General features: G+C 34.1%; 1 protein-coding gene and 1 long non-coding RNA gene across 3 annotated transcripts in view; both read left to right on the top strand.

The window, feature by feature from the left end:
• LOC103521873 (zinc finger protein sens-like) lies at positions 1–10,198 on the top strand. 2 transcript variants are annotated; one of them, XM_017449261.2, is made up of 6 exons: positions 1–549; positions 5,011–5,151; positions 5,617–5,841; positions 6,381–6,535; positions 7,035–7,185; positions 9,143–10,198. In XM_017449261.2, exons 2-6 carry the CDS (start codon positions 5,013–5,015, stop codon positions 9,394–9,396), a joined length of 924 nt encoding a protein of 307 aa, XP_017304750.2. In that variant the 5' UTR covers positions 1–549; positions 5,011–5,012; the 3' UTR covers positions 9,397–10,198. The 2 variants fall into 2 exon arrangements, with proteins under 2 accessions (XP_017304750.2, XP_026687380.1); XM_026831579.1 differs by having other exon boundaries at positions 5,008–5,151.
• A 71-nt stretch (positions 10,199–10,269) lies between these two features.
• Positions 10,270–16,970, top strand: part of LOC113472199 — a 12,737-nt gene continuing 6,036 nt past the window's right edge. The window contains exons 1-2 of the long non-coding RNA XR_003394625.1: positions 10,270–10,452; positions 11,069–11,218. This is a non-coding gene — a long non-coding RNA (uncharacterized LOC113472199). The remainder of the gene's footprint in view (positions 10,453–11,068; positions 11,219–16,970) is intronic.

Genomic DNA, 16,970 nt, shown 5'->3' with positions numbered 1-16,970 from the left:
GTGGGGTTGATTACGATTTTGCTGCACACACCTATTGGAACAAACCTCAGGTAGAATAATCACAGGTAAAACCAGTTACCTATAGTCGAATTTCATGTGTTCAGAAAAGTTAATAACAGTTAGTCAAGGCTTAACTGCCACGAAAATAACATCGCTTGTCACACATGACTTGAAATTTGAAAGTAAAAAATACTATTTTTTATATTAAAGAATATTTTATTTTTACGTGTGCTTTTTAAATAAAATAAATATCTTATTTTACCTAGCAAAATAGAATTTCTATAATCAGTACCTATATTTTTCATAAATTAAAAAGTGTATTTTTCAATTTGTGTGCTCAAAATATTATGATTATTATTTTATTAGACATGTAGCTAGATTATTCAAACACATTTCATAATCTGTTATTATTAAAGTTTGTGATATCTACGTATACTTTGAGCCCAATTTACTGTGGATTATTTGGCAATTTACAAGGATTATTGACGTGAAGAACAGAGAAAAATGAAAATCAGCAAAAAATCTTGATATTCACTAAACATCGTTTTCGTAAGTACCTACTTGTAGATTAATTATTTCTATAATTATTGTATTGATTAAGATCATTGATTTGTGGAGGAGTTTTATCATCAAATGATAATGGAACCCCAAATTTACTCATGACAATTTACGTAAAAATTGATTAAAATATGTACCAGTACCTATATGTAAACAAATATACAAAATGACTTATTCTTTATTTTACTGAAATATTCTTTATTTTACTGAAAAGTGTAATAATCAGTCTAAAGTTGGTAATTTGTAGTTTTTACTTTGCAACGAAACTAATTTATTTGGAAAAAATTGATTACCTATGTATTAGTAGAGATGCCAATTATCTCAAAGTTTTACTATTTACTAAATAACTCGTGGACATTGTTTCCCGAAGAGCTCAAGGAAATTAAAACCAACAATAATCCCAAACGAAGCCTTTAAACAAAATAATTATTTACCATAAAAATGAGCTCTTTGTATGTTTTTGTGACCAACTCTACAAAATTTTAGATACGACATTATTGTCAATTAGGTAGGTACCTAATTTCTCTAAGAATAAAAAATCTTCAGTTTTTTTATCAGTCTTGCATTATCTACTGTCGTAAAACGCCCTGATTCATCATCAATAACATCTTTATTGTAATAAGTTAATGACCATCATTTATGACTTCAAATGTGATCATTATTTTGCTGTTTCTCTGATAAATCAAATTGTAGGTGTTTGAGTACCTCCCATTATACATAGGTACAATGTTTTAAGATTTTTTTTTTTTTTTAATTGAAAGATCAAAGATTAATGAATATAAAATGGTCAGCAATGGTGAAATATTGTCTTTTTATTTACTCTATGACAAAGTCAACTTTTGACCACTAACTTCAAAAATATCTAACAGCTCTTCAACTACATAGATAGAAAGTAAAAATGCGAGCAAAAAACAAGGGGAAAAGGTTTTCTAATTTTGCTATCTACTAATGACTCAGCTATCATCACTTGGTTGTCATGAAAATAATGGATAATAATCATGATGATGAATCAAAATCCATTCCATCAGTCATTGCAAACGTCTGAAATTGTTCAACTGTTGACCAAACTTTCGCGGTTCGCGCTATGATGCATTTTATGCTAATCGAGGTTATACCCACCTGGCCATTTCGCTGGAGTAAATCAACTCATCAACTGTCTTCGGGAGACTGAGTGCACCCCGAAAAAGCGAGCAACTCCTATGCCTATATCACCAAAGTATGGAAAAGTATCTTACTAGTTCAATAGAAAATGGGGGAAAAAAATTTGGACGAATTAGATTTGGAGGGATTGTAAATACTCGTACTTTCCAATACTTTGGTGATACAGGGAAATGCTAAATTTTCGAATTCTAAGCAAATATCAGTCACTATCGATAAATGCCTCGCTTGAAGTAGTAGGTATGTATCTACAATGTTATTATTTTAAACATTTCTGATGGGTAGTTTGTAGGTACATAGTTTTGTTTTAATAAGTAAAAATTTTGAATAAATAAGTTCAAAATTATGGATAAATTTATTAAAGAACTGTTGGTTTAACTGTTGGTTTAACAGGGATTAACAAACATTCCGCAATGTTTTGACGTCACAGCAACTGTTGTAATGGTTATGCAATATTTTTGAAAGATTTCTGTCCTTTTAATATGACTTCATAACTTTTGCGGAGTGCAAAGTTCTTTCTAGAAAACAGAGACTAGACCAATATGAGCGTAAGCACTGGTAGAAGTTATAAACATTCCGCAATGTTTTGACGTCACAGCAACTGTTGTAATGGTTATGCAATATTTTTGAAAGATTTCTGTCCTTTTAATATGACTTCCTAACTTTTGCGGAGTGCAAAGTTCTTTCTAGAAAACAGAGACTAGACCAATATGAGGGTAAGCACTGGTAGAAGTTAGTAGCTCCTGACAATCAGTTACATACACCGCTAGATGTTGCTTAACTTCAGTGTTCCATTTGGTATTCGGGTTTATAATGCCACAATGTGTTGGCACTTATTAAAGCCTTAACGTTATGAATTATGAATGGTAAAAAAATATTGACAAATTTCAGTCTGAGTGTGTGTGGCACTCACGCGTCATATATTAACAGTTAATGAAGCCACCTATGAAATAGATATTATAGAAATAGATACAAACCTCGTTAATGATTAGAAGTTTGCATGTCACTAGCGCTATCCTTGGTTTCCACATGTTTTTCTGTCGCTACAAATTACTCATTTGAACATTTTTTAACAAATATTTTCCGACGCATAACTAATCAGAAGGAGGATTGATGAGGATTTATTCGGTGGAGGTCTTTGACCGAAACGCGACACAGACCTGTATACAGTTGGAATAAAAAAATGCTGGAGGAAATAGGAGATGCCTTTTACAATGTGCGCCCTAAGAAATCACCTGGACCTGACGGACTTATTTCAGAGGTAGTGAGATCCTTTTGCGAGGCCGCCCCAAAGTATTGTCAAAAACTATTCAACTCACTCCTTGTTACAGGAACTTTCCCCGAAATCTGGAAAAGAGCGGATTTGGTGCTGATTGAGAAGGGGAAAAGGGATGCCGAAGGAAAAATGACATATCGTCCTATATGCCTTCTGGACACACTCGGAAAGGTGATGGAGTATTTGTTAAGGACAAGGTTATCTCAGGAGATTAAAGAAAAAGGAGATCTTTCACCGGAACAGTACGGTTTCAGGGAGGGCCGGTCTACGGTCGACGCCATCAGGAGAGTGATGGAAGTGGGGAAGGAGGCAAAGAGGAAAGGAAAACTATGTGGAATATCGCTACTTGATGTCCGAAATGCCTTTAATTCAATGCCCTGGAGGGGTATAATGGATGAACTTAAGAATAGGAACATCTCCAGTTATCTTATCAAAATTCTGGGTAGTTACTTCCAGGACAGAGAATTGAAGGTAGACGGTGACAACAAAATGGCGCTAACTTGTGGGGTGCCCCAGGGGTCCCTAATAGGGCCCCTGGTTTGGAATGTGTACTATGACACGGTCCTGAGACTAGGGCTGCCGCCAAACACTATGGCCGTAGCCTACGCAGACGACCTTGCCATCGTGACATCAGGAAAGAGCAAAGAGGAATTGGAAACCGTGATGAATGCGGCCATAGCGAGCGTAGTGAAGTGGATGAAAGATCATAAGTTGTGCGTTGCCCCAGAGAAGACGGAGGTCGTGTTGTTAGCCAGTAAGAGAGCCTGTAAAGAGATATCGGTGGTGGTAGAAAACATGATAGTCACATCCAGTCCATCAGCAAAGTATTTGGGAGTGGTGTTAGACACGGACCTCAAAATGGTGAAACATACAAAAATTACAGATTTAAAAAAAAAAAAAAAAAATACAAAATACAAAATTAAACAAAATGAATGATCACAAACATACCAAATTGCATAATAAGTACCAGATGCGGAGTACTAAAAATAGATACCATCTTTAACTGTTCCAGAATTCAACCTCTTGGACTTGACCCTCAAAAAAAAAAGGTTACAGATTAAAAAAAAGGCTACCTCTGCTTTTTAAAAGAGAGAGTTTATAAAAATAGACCTTTACCTTAATTGCAACAATGCAAGGAATTCTCGCATTCTGATTGGTTCTTTCATTTTGGGTTGATGACTCATTGCTGCCATATCCATCTGGATAGATCATAAGTGGTAGGTATGACTACTTTTTTTTACTATTGTTTTTTAATCTTTTAACTTGTCATATTCACTCACAAATTGATTCTAGGTTTACCTTCCTACCTATGTATGTATGTATATCATGAAAACACGAAAAAATGAGTCAGAGCCGTCAGATTAAACGTTATAACTTTCTTCGTGTCTTGTTACCTTCTTCCAACCGTTTTCGTAAACAAATAAGGAAAGCACTGACCAAATATCCAAATTAAGTGAGACGTAGATAAAGTTCTCTCTCAGTTTTTTACTTTTTAGTTGCTGAACACTTCGTGCTCTCAAACTTTTTAAATTAGAGGTAGGTATAACTATGAAATATCTGCACATTATTAGCACCTTGATTTCTAACACGTGTATGAGTTTATCCTGTATCAAGTGATAAAATGTAGATCCATTTATTCAATGTTTTTAATATTCTCATTCTCAGTGATAAAGTAGCAGCTACCTATATTAGGCTAGTCACCTGTGTCGTAGCATGCCCATTCCGTAATATGTCTTTCATCAGATGCCGAAGAATAGGAACAAAATAAACCTCAATTATGATCTGACTCAACAAGACAACACGATGACTAAATTTAGAAAGATGTCTTTCACTGAAAAACTGCTAATGTTAACCTCCATTCTCAAAGTTACTTATCTTTAGTGAACCCTTAGGAACTAGTATTTTCAACTTGCTATCACCATTTGCTGATGCCATTCTTACCCTTGTGAAAGATATCGTATTTATCCTCTTGAAAGAAGTCATACTTACCATTTTGTCGATCTCGTCTGTTCCAGAAGTAATGCCAAGGTCGTTCCTAATACAAGCGCTTCAAAATAGTTCGCCCCCACCTACCGAATCAGCCATGACCGTCACGCCGTCTCCCTGGTCAAGACGCAGCGCTTTCTCTCTAGTCCAAAATGGGGAACCAACAACTAAAGGTAAGTTAATTGATAAGTAAAGAAATGGGTATAATAAATTCTCGAAAGTTCGTGAGACAGCACCCAGTCTCCTCATCTGGGATATAGGAAGTTCCTTTGAAGTGTCAATTAGTGGAGATGTCAAAACTCCCATATTCATTTCAATTATTAGTGGAGATGTCAAAACTCATATATTCATTTCAATTATTAGTTGAGATGTCCAAAATTATATCAATAAAGAGGTGCTCTATTAAACTGTTGAACTTGTTCTAAGCTGAGAGTCTAAATAAAGCCCTACTTATACTTATGTCAAAACTCCCATCTTACCAAAGTTGAATAGTAGCAATACCAACAGATTTCCCTAGGCAATTATTTCGTCCTTTGTAATGCTTTTTACTTGTGTACATGGAATTTATAAATAACAAATTAAATTGAGAAATAACAATTTGAAAATTAACAATAATGGCCTTTTCCTCCCCATTTCAGACTCCCGATCGTTCATGTACAATAGTTCTCCCGTGTTACCTGTGCCTTACATTTGGCCTCCTGCCGCCTTGCATGGCTTCTTCCTACCCGCCTACTCCTATGTGTTAAACAACAACAATAATAGTCCTAGTTATAGAAATTTAGAAGACTTATCTCCCGACCGGGCCGGTTCCGACGTAGGAATTACTCCGGAGAAGGCGAAAATCGAAGAATTACCTAGCACAGGTAAGCATCTTTTAGTGGACATCCACCAATATTCTATCAATAAACGAGACTTTATTAGAACTGCTAGCAAAAAGGGACTCTTTTCAGTATTTGAACTTCAATAAATTTACCTTTTATTTTGCCTTTATTTACATAAATAAGAATTATTCTCCAATAAAGTGCTCGAATTTCCTCTCGTAACCTCAGGTATCATTATCTACATGTAAATAAGTAAACTCACAATAATTTAAACCTTTTTTAACTGATCAAATCGAAGAATTACCTAGCACAGGTAAGCATCTTTTAGTGGACATCCACCAATATTCTATCAATAAACGAGACTTTATTAGAACTGCCAGCAAAAAAGGGACCTTTTCAGTATTTGAACTTCAATAAATTTACCTTTTATTTTGCCTTTATTTACATAAATAAGGATTATACTCCAATAAAGTGCTCGAATTTCCTCTCGTAACCTCAGGTATCATTATCTACTTGTAAATAAGTAAACTCACAATAATTTAAACCTTTTTTAACTGATATTATTCTCTTTTGATTTTCAGATGATGAAGCTCCTTTAGATTTATGCACGAAACCAATCAAACGACAATTAGAAATTTGGTCCCCCGGTAGTCTATGTGAAAAAGAAGAATCAACCTCACCTTACAAATCTGTACATAACCCTAGTGCTTCTAGTTCTAGTGAAAGAACCTTTGAGGTAAGTTTTTCGATGTTGTTTTAGTTGTTTATAATTTTATTAGAATTTCCATGTAAACTGATCAATCAACTGTTTCGTCAAAAAAGTTAGCACCAAAACCATACAAAATTAGTGGAGATGACAAATCTCCCATACACATTCATTTCAATATTGGTGGAGATGTCGAAACTCCCATATTCATTTCAATTAGTGGAGATGCCAAAACCCTCGTATTAATTTAAATTAGTGGAGATGTAAAAACTCCAATCATCCCACAACGTCTCCAAAAATTCCAAAAGGTATCTCAGCCACGATTAACTCGCTTGGCTTCAGTGATAAATTGGGAACCGGACTAAATTAATTAACCCATCTCAACACGTCGTGTCACAAAGACAAAAAAAAATGAGAAAGGAGAAAAGCACACTCTATACTTTATAGCGTTTAGAAGTATTTTTTTTAATTTATAAAAAATCAATTTTTAATTGAATTGAATTTTTACGAACATTTTCTTCGATTTCAGTGTAAACAGTGTGGCAAAACATTCAAGAGATCTTCCACGCTCTCCACTCATCTCCTCATTCATTCTGACACCAGACCTTATCCTTGTCAATATTGTGGCAAACGATTCCATCAGAAGTCAGACATGAAGAAACACACCTATATTCATACCGGTAAGTTCGCTCATTCAGTTTCTAATCTATCCGATTCCCGGGCAAGTTGAAAATTTATTCTTTTGGAATGCCATGTTCTCATATTTTATGGCTTAAATCTCTCCGTAAATAATTTTATACATAGTTGTGACCTTCCTCCCCAATTGATTTACCTCTATTCGTATAGCTTCTGGATTCTAAAATCTAAAAGAGATTCCGTATTTCACTCCGCTTTTCCCTTACAATAAAACTTTTCAATAGGTACCTACATAGAGTCTGAGAGTAAATCCAAAGAACCATCCAACACCTTTATAAAGATTTGTTTTTTGGAGTATCGAAAATCAACAATGTACTATAAGTTGGTTCTTGGTAGGTTAGGATCTTAGCATAATTTTGTATGGACCTACTGGCACACTGTCGTGCTCTCAGATCTTGAACATCATAAATTTACTTAGCCACGTCTAGTGTAAGTTCTGGTGACTACCACACACACAAAAGCTGAAATCCTCTACTGAAAATATCTAAGTTGTGTCACAGATTTCTCGCCGTCCAAGTAATGTTGGAAAGCACGAAACATGTTTATGAAATCCGTTTTAGTGAATCCGAACAAATGTTCATACTTTGCTTTCTTCAATAGAAAGCTGGGAAAGTGTATCGGTCATCTTGTTACTGTGCAATTTACCTCCCATGATTTGCACTAATCACCTCCCTTGTCTACAATATACAATGGTAGACGCGAGAAACATTAGTCATGTATTAGGATTTCAGACGCGTAGGTAGTTAGATACATAGGGGAAAAAGGAAAATGAAATCTACATTATCAGATTGTATTTTTAGATAAATATTGACATTTTCGCCTGCTTTAATCTTTTATAAATTGAACTTGTATAATTATTACACCATAAAGAGTTAGAAAGAAAAAAAATATATGGCGAAGCTCTCAAGTAGTAAAAAATAGAATGTAAATTTTGTTCCTCCACTGAATGACGATACCATAGAAATGTGTACAAAATTATAAACTTTAATAGGTGTACTTCGGGTCTGATTTTGGCGAGACAAATTCTCAACAATAATCTTTTGTGTTTTCCAAACTTAACATTTGGCCCATAAAACTTAACATTTGGCCTATACTTTGGACCTTAAGGTATTGGTTTTAGTAGCTTACGAATATTGCTCAAATAATGATTCCTCAGATATCGTTCAAAAAGAATGAAAAGTGATTAGGTACCTAAAGTCTGTAGTAGATAATAATAATAAAATAGAAAGTGACTATCATATTATAAAGAGCCCCTTTGAATATCACTTTTTTCCTTGTGATAATTACTTCAATCATTATCATTATGGATACAATTCCGTATTTAATTAGAAGAGACAAAATAGACACAAAATCTATACCTACTAATTTTCAATCAACCCAACTTTGGTTAGAGGACGCTACACAACAAATACGAGAACAAAATCCATAATTAGAACGAAAATGTTCTAGCTGGAGTTAATGACATAGCTGGAACTTTTGAAATTGGAACTGAGGGCAGAAATTAATAATGTATGAAGAACGCGAATGGTCTGTGATTGTGTTGTCTGTCACGAAACATACAAAACTACAAGCTGCAAGCCCACTTGATACTAACTTATGTTAGCAAATGACAATTAGGAATATTTTTGAGTATTTCCTTTTCCCCATAGAGTTTAAAAATATTGAAAGTTCGAAAACCTGCCTGCTATCAAGTTCTGAACTCACCCAGAAAATAGACAAAGTGTGAAATACCTACTTACCATTCAAAGCCCACCCTATTATTGCCCAAACTATGATATTATTATACAGTTGAATCCTTTGAACTTTTGTTCAGATTTCCAAAGGTGATTTTTCCTTGTTCTTTCTTGTTTTTTTTTTTTTTTTTTTTTTTTTTTTTTTTTTTTTTTTTTTTTTTTTTTTTTTTCATTTAATAATATTTTATGTTCTTAATGTATATTTCAGGTGAAAAGCCCCACAAATGTGTCGTCTGCGGCAAAGCATTTAGTCAATCGTCCAACTTGATAACACATCTCAGGAAACACACAGGTTACAAACCATTCTCATGCGGACTCTGCGACAAAGCATTCCAAAGGAAAGTTGATTTGAGGAGGCATCGGGAAAGTCAACATCCGGGATCCCCTGCACAGCAACATCATATATCCAGTACATCTATGATAGAAACTCCAGAATCTATCACAACTCAAATGCATACATGATTGAAACTCCAGAATCTATCACATCTCAAATGCATACATAATGGAAACTCCAGTTCTCAAAAAAAGTAAAATGTGTGTATGCTTCTTTGAATCTAACTAGTCCGTCCACGTTTAAGATATTTTTAAAAGACTATACAGTATGTACCTAGTTTTATTATTTATTTATAATGAAGGCCTCCCTTAATGTATTACACTTTTTTCTTCTTTTTGAAGAAAACATCAAGTTAATGAGTAGTTTTTAGTTTACCTCAAGTTTAAAGTTGTACAAAGGTGGTTCTTCTTGTCACACTAAATCACACGAGTTATTTATTCGTTTATTTTGTTAGGTGGATATCGTATTTAAACATTTGAAGGGAGAACAATATTGAAATATCACTCACAATTTCCTCGACTCATATTTTCCCCCTTTTCCTCAATTCGCAATATGAGTTCTCTTTTTATCATGATTTCCCTTTTCCATTTTCGTGTGGTTTAGTGCCATTTGTTTCCTCTCTGTATAGATTAATGTTACAGTATTGTATTGCATTCCCTTAATTGTCTGCTGAGCTCAATGGAGTTCCTATCAAGTTAAAAAATTCACTGCACTCTTGTCATTAATTTTAAGTTTATTTTTAAACAAACGAGAAAAATAGGTTTGTTTATACTGGATGTACCCAAAGTTATGTTTTGTTCAAACTGGGAATGACATTGATTTCCCAGATGGTCGAAAAATGTACCTACTTTTAAGTCACCCTGTAATTTTTTTGCGCACGTTACTTTTGCAGCTATACAGCTAATTAAACCAAAGATTTGTTTTTGTATCAATAAAAGAAATTTGTACTTTATTCATGTAATTTGTAGTTGTTTTTTTACTTGTACAATTCAAGACGAAAAAACAATAAATGAAATTCTACGTGAGTTTTGCCATGATTGGCGTTACCTTTAATGAATTGGGCAGAGATGAATGAGTTCTTGGTTCGTTGTGAGCAACTGGTACCCTTCTCCTTATTCAGCACTAGAAACTGCAAACAGTTGGGTATACAACACTTTGCAGGGTATACGACGGGGAAAGCAAAGGTATTAAAAAGATTAGAAATATTGGAATAGACCTGAGTTCTAGGAAATTATATTTATCCATTTCAGAGAAAAAAAAACGTTGATATTATAGGTACCTTTTTGAAAGATTATAATACCTATTTAATATGATAGACTAGGATTTCATGAGATCGAAAGAGCTACATATAATATATGTAATAATATCTACATATTATGTCTTTCTGGTGAAGGTTATTGGACACCTAATCTTTGGTTTCTGGGAAAACTTTTATGGCAGCAGGAAAGATGCTGTTAGGATGAAAATCAGACATTTACGGTACAACTCATACATACTCGCTATGATTGAAAGAACTTACGAAGTCAATTCATTATATCTGACAGATTTCAGAAAAAGAAATGAGAAAAAAAAAGACTCTGGGATAAGGAGAAAAAAGAATGAAAAAATTCTGTACTTGCGAAGCACGTTTCTTGAATGTTAAAATCAACTTGAAATTTTATACCTGAAATTCTTCTCCTTGATTCGTGAAAATATTTAATTGATTTTTTTGCACTTGTTCCCAATTTATTGTGTTTGAATGAACTGGAGTGGCGTCTGTTGGCTGATAATTAATAATGTTCATTGTCTGACTTCTATCAGGATGAAGTGAAGCAAGATACGTGATTCAGAATGAAGCTCGAAATTCACTGAATGCTGAAATATTTCTTTCATCGTTGGTGCCTAAATGAGTATTTCAAAACAATGCCGAAAAAGTTCAAGTTAAATTCGAATAATACGAATAATGTAGTGGTAAGTACATAAACCACAAGGTAAGTAAGCTATATCTCATTTCTCCTATTAGTATTTATTTTGATAGGTATTGGTGGAGATGCCAGAACCCTCATAGTAGGTAGGTATTTGATAGATATTGGTTGAGATGTCAGAACTCCCATATTATTTTTGTTAGATATTGGTGGAGATGCCAAAACTCCCATAGTTTATTTTCTTAGTTATTGGTGAATACGTCAGATCCGCTATAACACTTTTACATAAACTTTCTAATTTAAAGAAAAAAGTGTTCACGTAGAACGCAAAGATCCATTTATTTATTTATTTATTTATTTATTTATCGTATGACTAATTGTACTACATTCATAATAATATTAAACAAGCAGGGTCCGTCCCTCCGGGAATTTTTTAGCCCGTAGTGATTAGAGAAAATCAGTACCTATGTACCTACCTAATTTGTTTAATATTCAGTTTATTATTTTTCTTGATTTGATTTTTTGATTTTACTTTTATGTAATGATTTAAAATCAAGACTAGAGCCCGTTCTCCCTTTATTCCCAATATAATGTTCAATTCACCCATCCATTTATTGGCCTTGCTCGGCGTAGCTTAACATAGATGACGCTAAAACCGGTCTAACCATTTTCGTGTTCCTGGTAAAAAGACCTTTGGGATTGGATTTTAAAAGATGAGTGTTTCACCGCCGTTTTTATTTCGTAGCAATGAAACAACTGCCACATTAGACGCATGTGGTCTGTCGTCGCGACAAATTTCGAGATCAGAGCTCATTTGTGTGAGAAAATGTGAAAAAAATCCCGCAAAAACCAGTTTTTTTGGTTCCGCTATAACACTTTTACATAAACTTTCTAATTTAAAGAAAAAAGTGTTCACGTAGAACGCAAAGATCCATTTATTTATTTATTTATCGTATGACTAATTGTACTACATTCATAATAATATTATAAGTCCTTCTATGGGGACAGACAGACAGACTGACGGACAGACCGACACCGAAGCGAATACAATAGTCCGTCCACTATACCTTTTATTAAGGAGCGCGGTAGCGCTCCGCCCCGCCAAGTCAAGATTATTAGTAATAATAAAGGAAGGACGGACTAAAAATAATCAAATCTAGTGGGACGTTATTTCGCCTCCTCGTGGTCCACCCTGGGTAATGCTAAAGAAATAACAAACTGACTACCAGACAATCAATTCCATCAGATCTCCTGGTATTACTACATCATAATAATACTGCAAAGATCCATAATTCCATACCAACAACGCACCTTTAATTCTTCAATTTTCAACTTATGTAGGTACTTATTCATGCAAATAACAAACTGACTACCAGACAATCAATTCCATCAGATCTCCTGGTATTACTACATCATAATAATACTGCAAAGATCCATAATTCCTTACCAACAACGCACCTTTAATTCTTTAATTTTCAACTTATGTAGGTAGGTACTTATTCATGTGCATCATCGCCCAGACCAATATTTTTTTTTTTTTTTTTTAATATTTCATGTTTCTTTAAAAAAAAAAATATATTGAAACAGGTAAGTAGTATTTCTCGTCAACCTTTTTTCATTTGACCACACAGCTCGAGTAACCCATTTCCTCAGTCCTCAGTAATGTTGTCCTCACGGAACTTCATCTTCTGAGCCTTCTGGGAAATTACAGCTCTCAGACATTACTATAACTATATTGGTGGAGATGCCAGAACTCCCATGGTATTTATTAGATATTGGTGGAGATGCCAGAACTCCCATAGTATTTGTTAGATATTGGTGGAGATCCAGAACTCCCATAGTATTTGTTAGATATTGGTGGAGATCCAGAACTCCCATAGTATTTGTTAGATATTGGTGGAGACGAGAGAACTCCCATAGTATTTGTTAGATATTGGTGGAGAGGTCAGAACTTCAATAGTATTTGTTAGATATTGGTGGAGATGCCAGAAGTCCCTATGCCTATGTAATATTGGGAAAAGGAAAGTAAAAAAAAAGTCAAGTGACCTCGGCCGCCCTTCAAAGAAAAAAACTTGTTAAATACAGCACAAAACATTACTTTGGTATGTTCTTGGTTCTCCAACATTTATTGGTATCCTAGCTAGGTGACGTTGTCTTTAGGTAGGTATATCCGTTTCCGCTTGATTTGCTGCTAAGGGTACTTACACGAAATTTATTTTATTTCTACAACCAGAACATTTTAGGAATGTGGTGATAAAATGGTGTGTTATGTTGTACCTACCCTTGAAACTGCGTAGGTACCTATATCACAAATTGACTGCTTCGTCAAGCATCTTACCATGTATAATTACAACAATCCCCTGATTTGCCTGTCCTTCTACCACTTTATTGATTTAATAATTTATTTTTCTAATTTCCACCTGAAAGTCACCTTCAATGTGGGCTTTACACAATCATAAACAAATATAAACCACTCTGCCAGTACACCAGCATTTGCGGTCCAAGACCTTAGGTCTATAATGAACTTGCGGAATCTTTGCCTATTTCAAATTCATCTTCCATTATTTTCACTTTTACCTCTACATTTGATATTGGTTTTATTGTTACACCGGATGACCGGAATACGGCGGGTGCTACTGGCACGCAACAGCATCAGACGCGCTAGATCTCATTGTAGATCTCCTCTTACCTCTTATGTTTAGATACACATCAGTGAATATCCCTTCTACCATGTCTACTCTAGACTTTACCTGTGCATTCAATAGTGTGCTGGGTTCTTGCGTAAAATCATCTAGTTTATTGTTCCACAGGGTGCGATCACGTGCCCCGTTATACAATTTCTTCTCGAGCACCGGCTGGCGCGTGGCTCGAAGTCAATTTTTATCTATAAATCATCAGAAAAAGGTTTCTTTTGGTAAATATTACCAAATATTACACAACAATAAATGGATGCGCGTTCGCGCGTTGCGTAGTTGAGATTTGTGTCGCACAATGTTTCCGGGAAGTGGTTCAGAAAAATGATCAAAAGCTTGGCAGTTTTTCAGTAAATGGTAAATATGCGCGAGAAAGTACTTTGTTTTAGATGAAGACCAGTTTCAATGATATATTGTTGATTTGTTACATATTTTCTTCTTTGATTTCAGTTGCATACAATCATACAAATATGGACCACGAGATGGAGGTTTTACATTATTTGACATCGCACAAAGCAAGATCTCCATTGTATAACTTGAGTACCTAGTTAAAGATGGATAACTTTGTATAGCACTTTGTATAATCTAAGGGCAATTTATCACCAACAATTTATTTAAAGGATCACCAAAATCTAGATTACTCTTCAAATTCCAACTTTTGAGAGAGTAAAAAATTAATAAATATCCAAATACATTTTGGTTTCAAAAGACTTTTGTTTTCATTTTGTAACCTTTTTCCACCGGTTACCTAAATGTAGGTCTAGGTGAAAATATTGTGTAACTGTTTGCAAGGAGTCATTACAAAAGTAGGCTACGTTGCCAAACATGTCAAAGGTGCAACGGTAGAAAATCTTTAAAAGAGGAAGGTACATTGCACAGTGCTTCCTCCCACATTGCACAGTGATTCAACCTCTTGTAAAAAAAGGTTACAGATCGAAGCTACCTTTACTTTTTAAAAGAGAGAGTTTATAAAAATAGACCTTTACCTTAATTGCAACAATGCAAGGAATTCTCGCATTCTGATTGGTTCTTTCATTTTGGGTTGATGACTCATTGCTGCCATATCCATCTGGATAACGTATAGGTGAAAATATTGTGTAACTGTTGAACAACTGTTTTTCTCTATTAAACCGTTTACCTATTGTGTTCTTTTTTGTTCAAAAATATAGATAAAAAAAGGTGAAAAAATCGAAAGTTAATGAGATTTCCTATTAGATAAATAATCCCTAACGTAAAATGTAACATGAGGGTCATGAGGTTGTACTTGTAGGTGTTAGACCTCTTCAAATGTTGAGTCCACTGTTTGGCAAAATCCTACGTAGGTATTTTGCGTGCTAGAGATTGGCGAAGACTTCAAAATTAGAAAATGGAACTAAAGGGGATTTAGCTCAAAGTTAAAAAGGACTTTTTCAATACTTGGAAAATAAGGAACACCTATGTTCAAATAGCGAAACAGAATGAAAACTTAAACTGGAGGAGAGAAAAAATACACCCATGATTCTGTAAATATGAACATACGAAGCAGACGACAACAACAATGTACCAGAGTGAAACCTTATGGTCAGGCCAAGTTTTGAAGAAGACAAACTTTATTTTGTACCTATAAATTTCGTTACCATTTGTATACATATATTTATTTTGTAAATAAAGTTTGATCTAAAAAGGACTTTTTCAATACTTGGAAAATAAGGAACACCTATGTTCAAATAGCGAAACAGAATGAAAACTTAAACTGGAGGAGAGAATAAATACACCCATGATTCTGTAAATATGAACATACGAAGCAGACGACAACAACAATGTACCACAGTGAAACTTTATGGTCAGGCCAAGTTTTGAAGAAGACAAACTTTATTTTGTACCTATAAATTTCGTTACCATTTGTATACATATACATATTTATTTTGTAAATAAAGTTTGATCTAATGGTTTAATAATAATAAGAAGAAGAAGAAGAAGAAGAAGAAGAAGAAGAAGAAGAAGAAGAAGAAGAAGAGTAGTTAGTCCATCGCGTATTGTTGAAAGACCTAAATATGACAAACCAAAAATAATCACAATATTAAGAACTGAAGAGGACCTATTGGGGTACCGAAATCAAACAGTACTTTTCAAGACATGGAAAGGGACCCTTCACCCTCGCACCGTCCCACCTGACGTATCGATCTTTCATCAGAAGTCAGCAATACAATGTAACGGATATTGGAAAACATATTATATTGAGTCTTGAGATAATGATGTAATCTTTTGAGAACCCTCTGTCCCTCCGAATGAATCGTGTGCTCCAGAATTGACTTCTGTCTTCTGGCGGTGGCGTGGATACGTCTGACTTTTACTTTCTATTACCTTTAATAATGAAGTGCCCGCGGTTTACATCCAAAAGGCGAACAATTATTTCTATAATTATTGTATTGATTAAGATCATTGATTTGTGGAGGAGTTTTATCATCAAATGATAATGGAACCCCAAATTTACTAATGACAATTTACGTAAAAATTGATTAAAATATGTACCTATATGTAAACAAATATACAAAATGACTTATTCTTTATTTTACTGAAATAAAAAGTGTAATAATCAGTCTAAAGTTGGTAATTTGTAGTTTTTACTTTGCAACGAAACTAATTTATTTGGAAAAAATTGATTACCTATGTATTAGTAGAGATGCCAATTATCTCAAAGTTTTACTATTTACTAAATAACTCGTGGACATTGTTTCCCGAAGAGCTCAGGGAAATTAAAACCAACAATAATCCCAAACGAAGCCTTTAAACAAAATAACTATTTACCATAAAAATGAGCTCTTTGTATGTTTTTGTGACCAACTCTACAAAATTTTAGATACGACATTATTGTCAATTAGGTAGGTACCTAATTTCTCTAAGAATAAAAAATCTTCAGTTTTTTTATCAGTCTTGCATTATCTACTGTCGTAAAACGCCCTGATTCATCATCAATAACATCTTTATTGTAATAAGTTAATGACCATCATTTATGACTTCAAATGTGATCATTATTTTGCTGTTTCTCTGATAAATCAAATTGTAGGTGTTTGAGTACCTCCCATTATACATAGGTACAATGTTTTAAGATTTTTTTTTTTTTTT

This window comes from Diaphorina citri, unplaced genomic scaffold, assembly GCF_000475195.1.
Source record: "Diaphorina citri unplaced genomic scaffold, Diaci psyllid genome assembly version 1.1 scaffold4, whole genome shotgun sequence".
NCBI lineage: Eukaryota > Metazoa > Arthropoda > Insecta > Hemiptera > Psyllidae > Diaphorina > Diaphorina citri.
The sequence above is the reverse complement of the archived record's forward strand: the minus strand, read 5'-3'. Positions and strand labels throughout refer to the sequence as shown.

Coding starts and splice junctions, on each gene's coding strand:
- LOC103521873 (XM_017449261.2), top strand. CDS start 5,013: ATGCCAAGGTCGTTCCTAATACAAGCGCTTCAAAATAGTTCGCCCCCA. Junction 5,842..6,380: donor CGAAGAATTACCTAGCACAG/GTAAGCATCTTT, acceptor TTTGATTTTCAG/ATGATGAAGCTCCTTTAGAT. Junction 6,536..7,034: donor CTAGTGAAAGAACCTTTGAG/GTAAGTTTTTCG, acceptor CTTCGATTTCAG/TGTAAACAGTGTGGCAAAAC.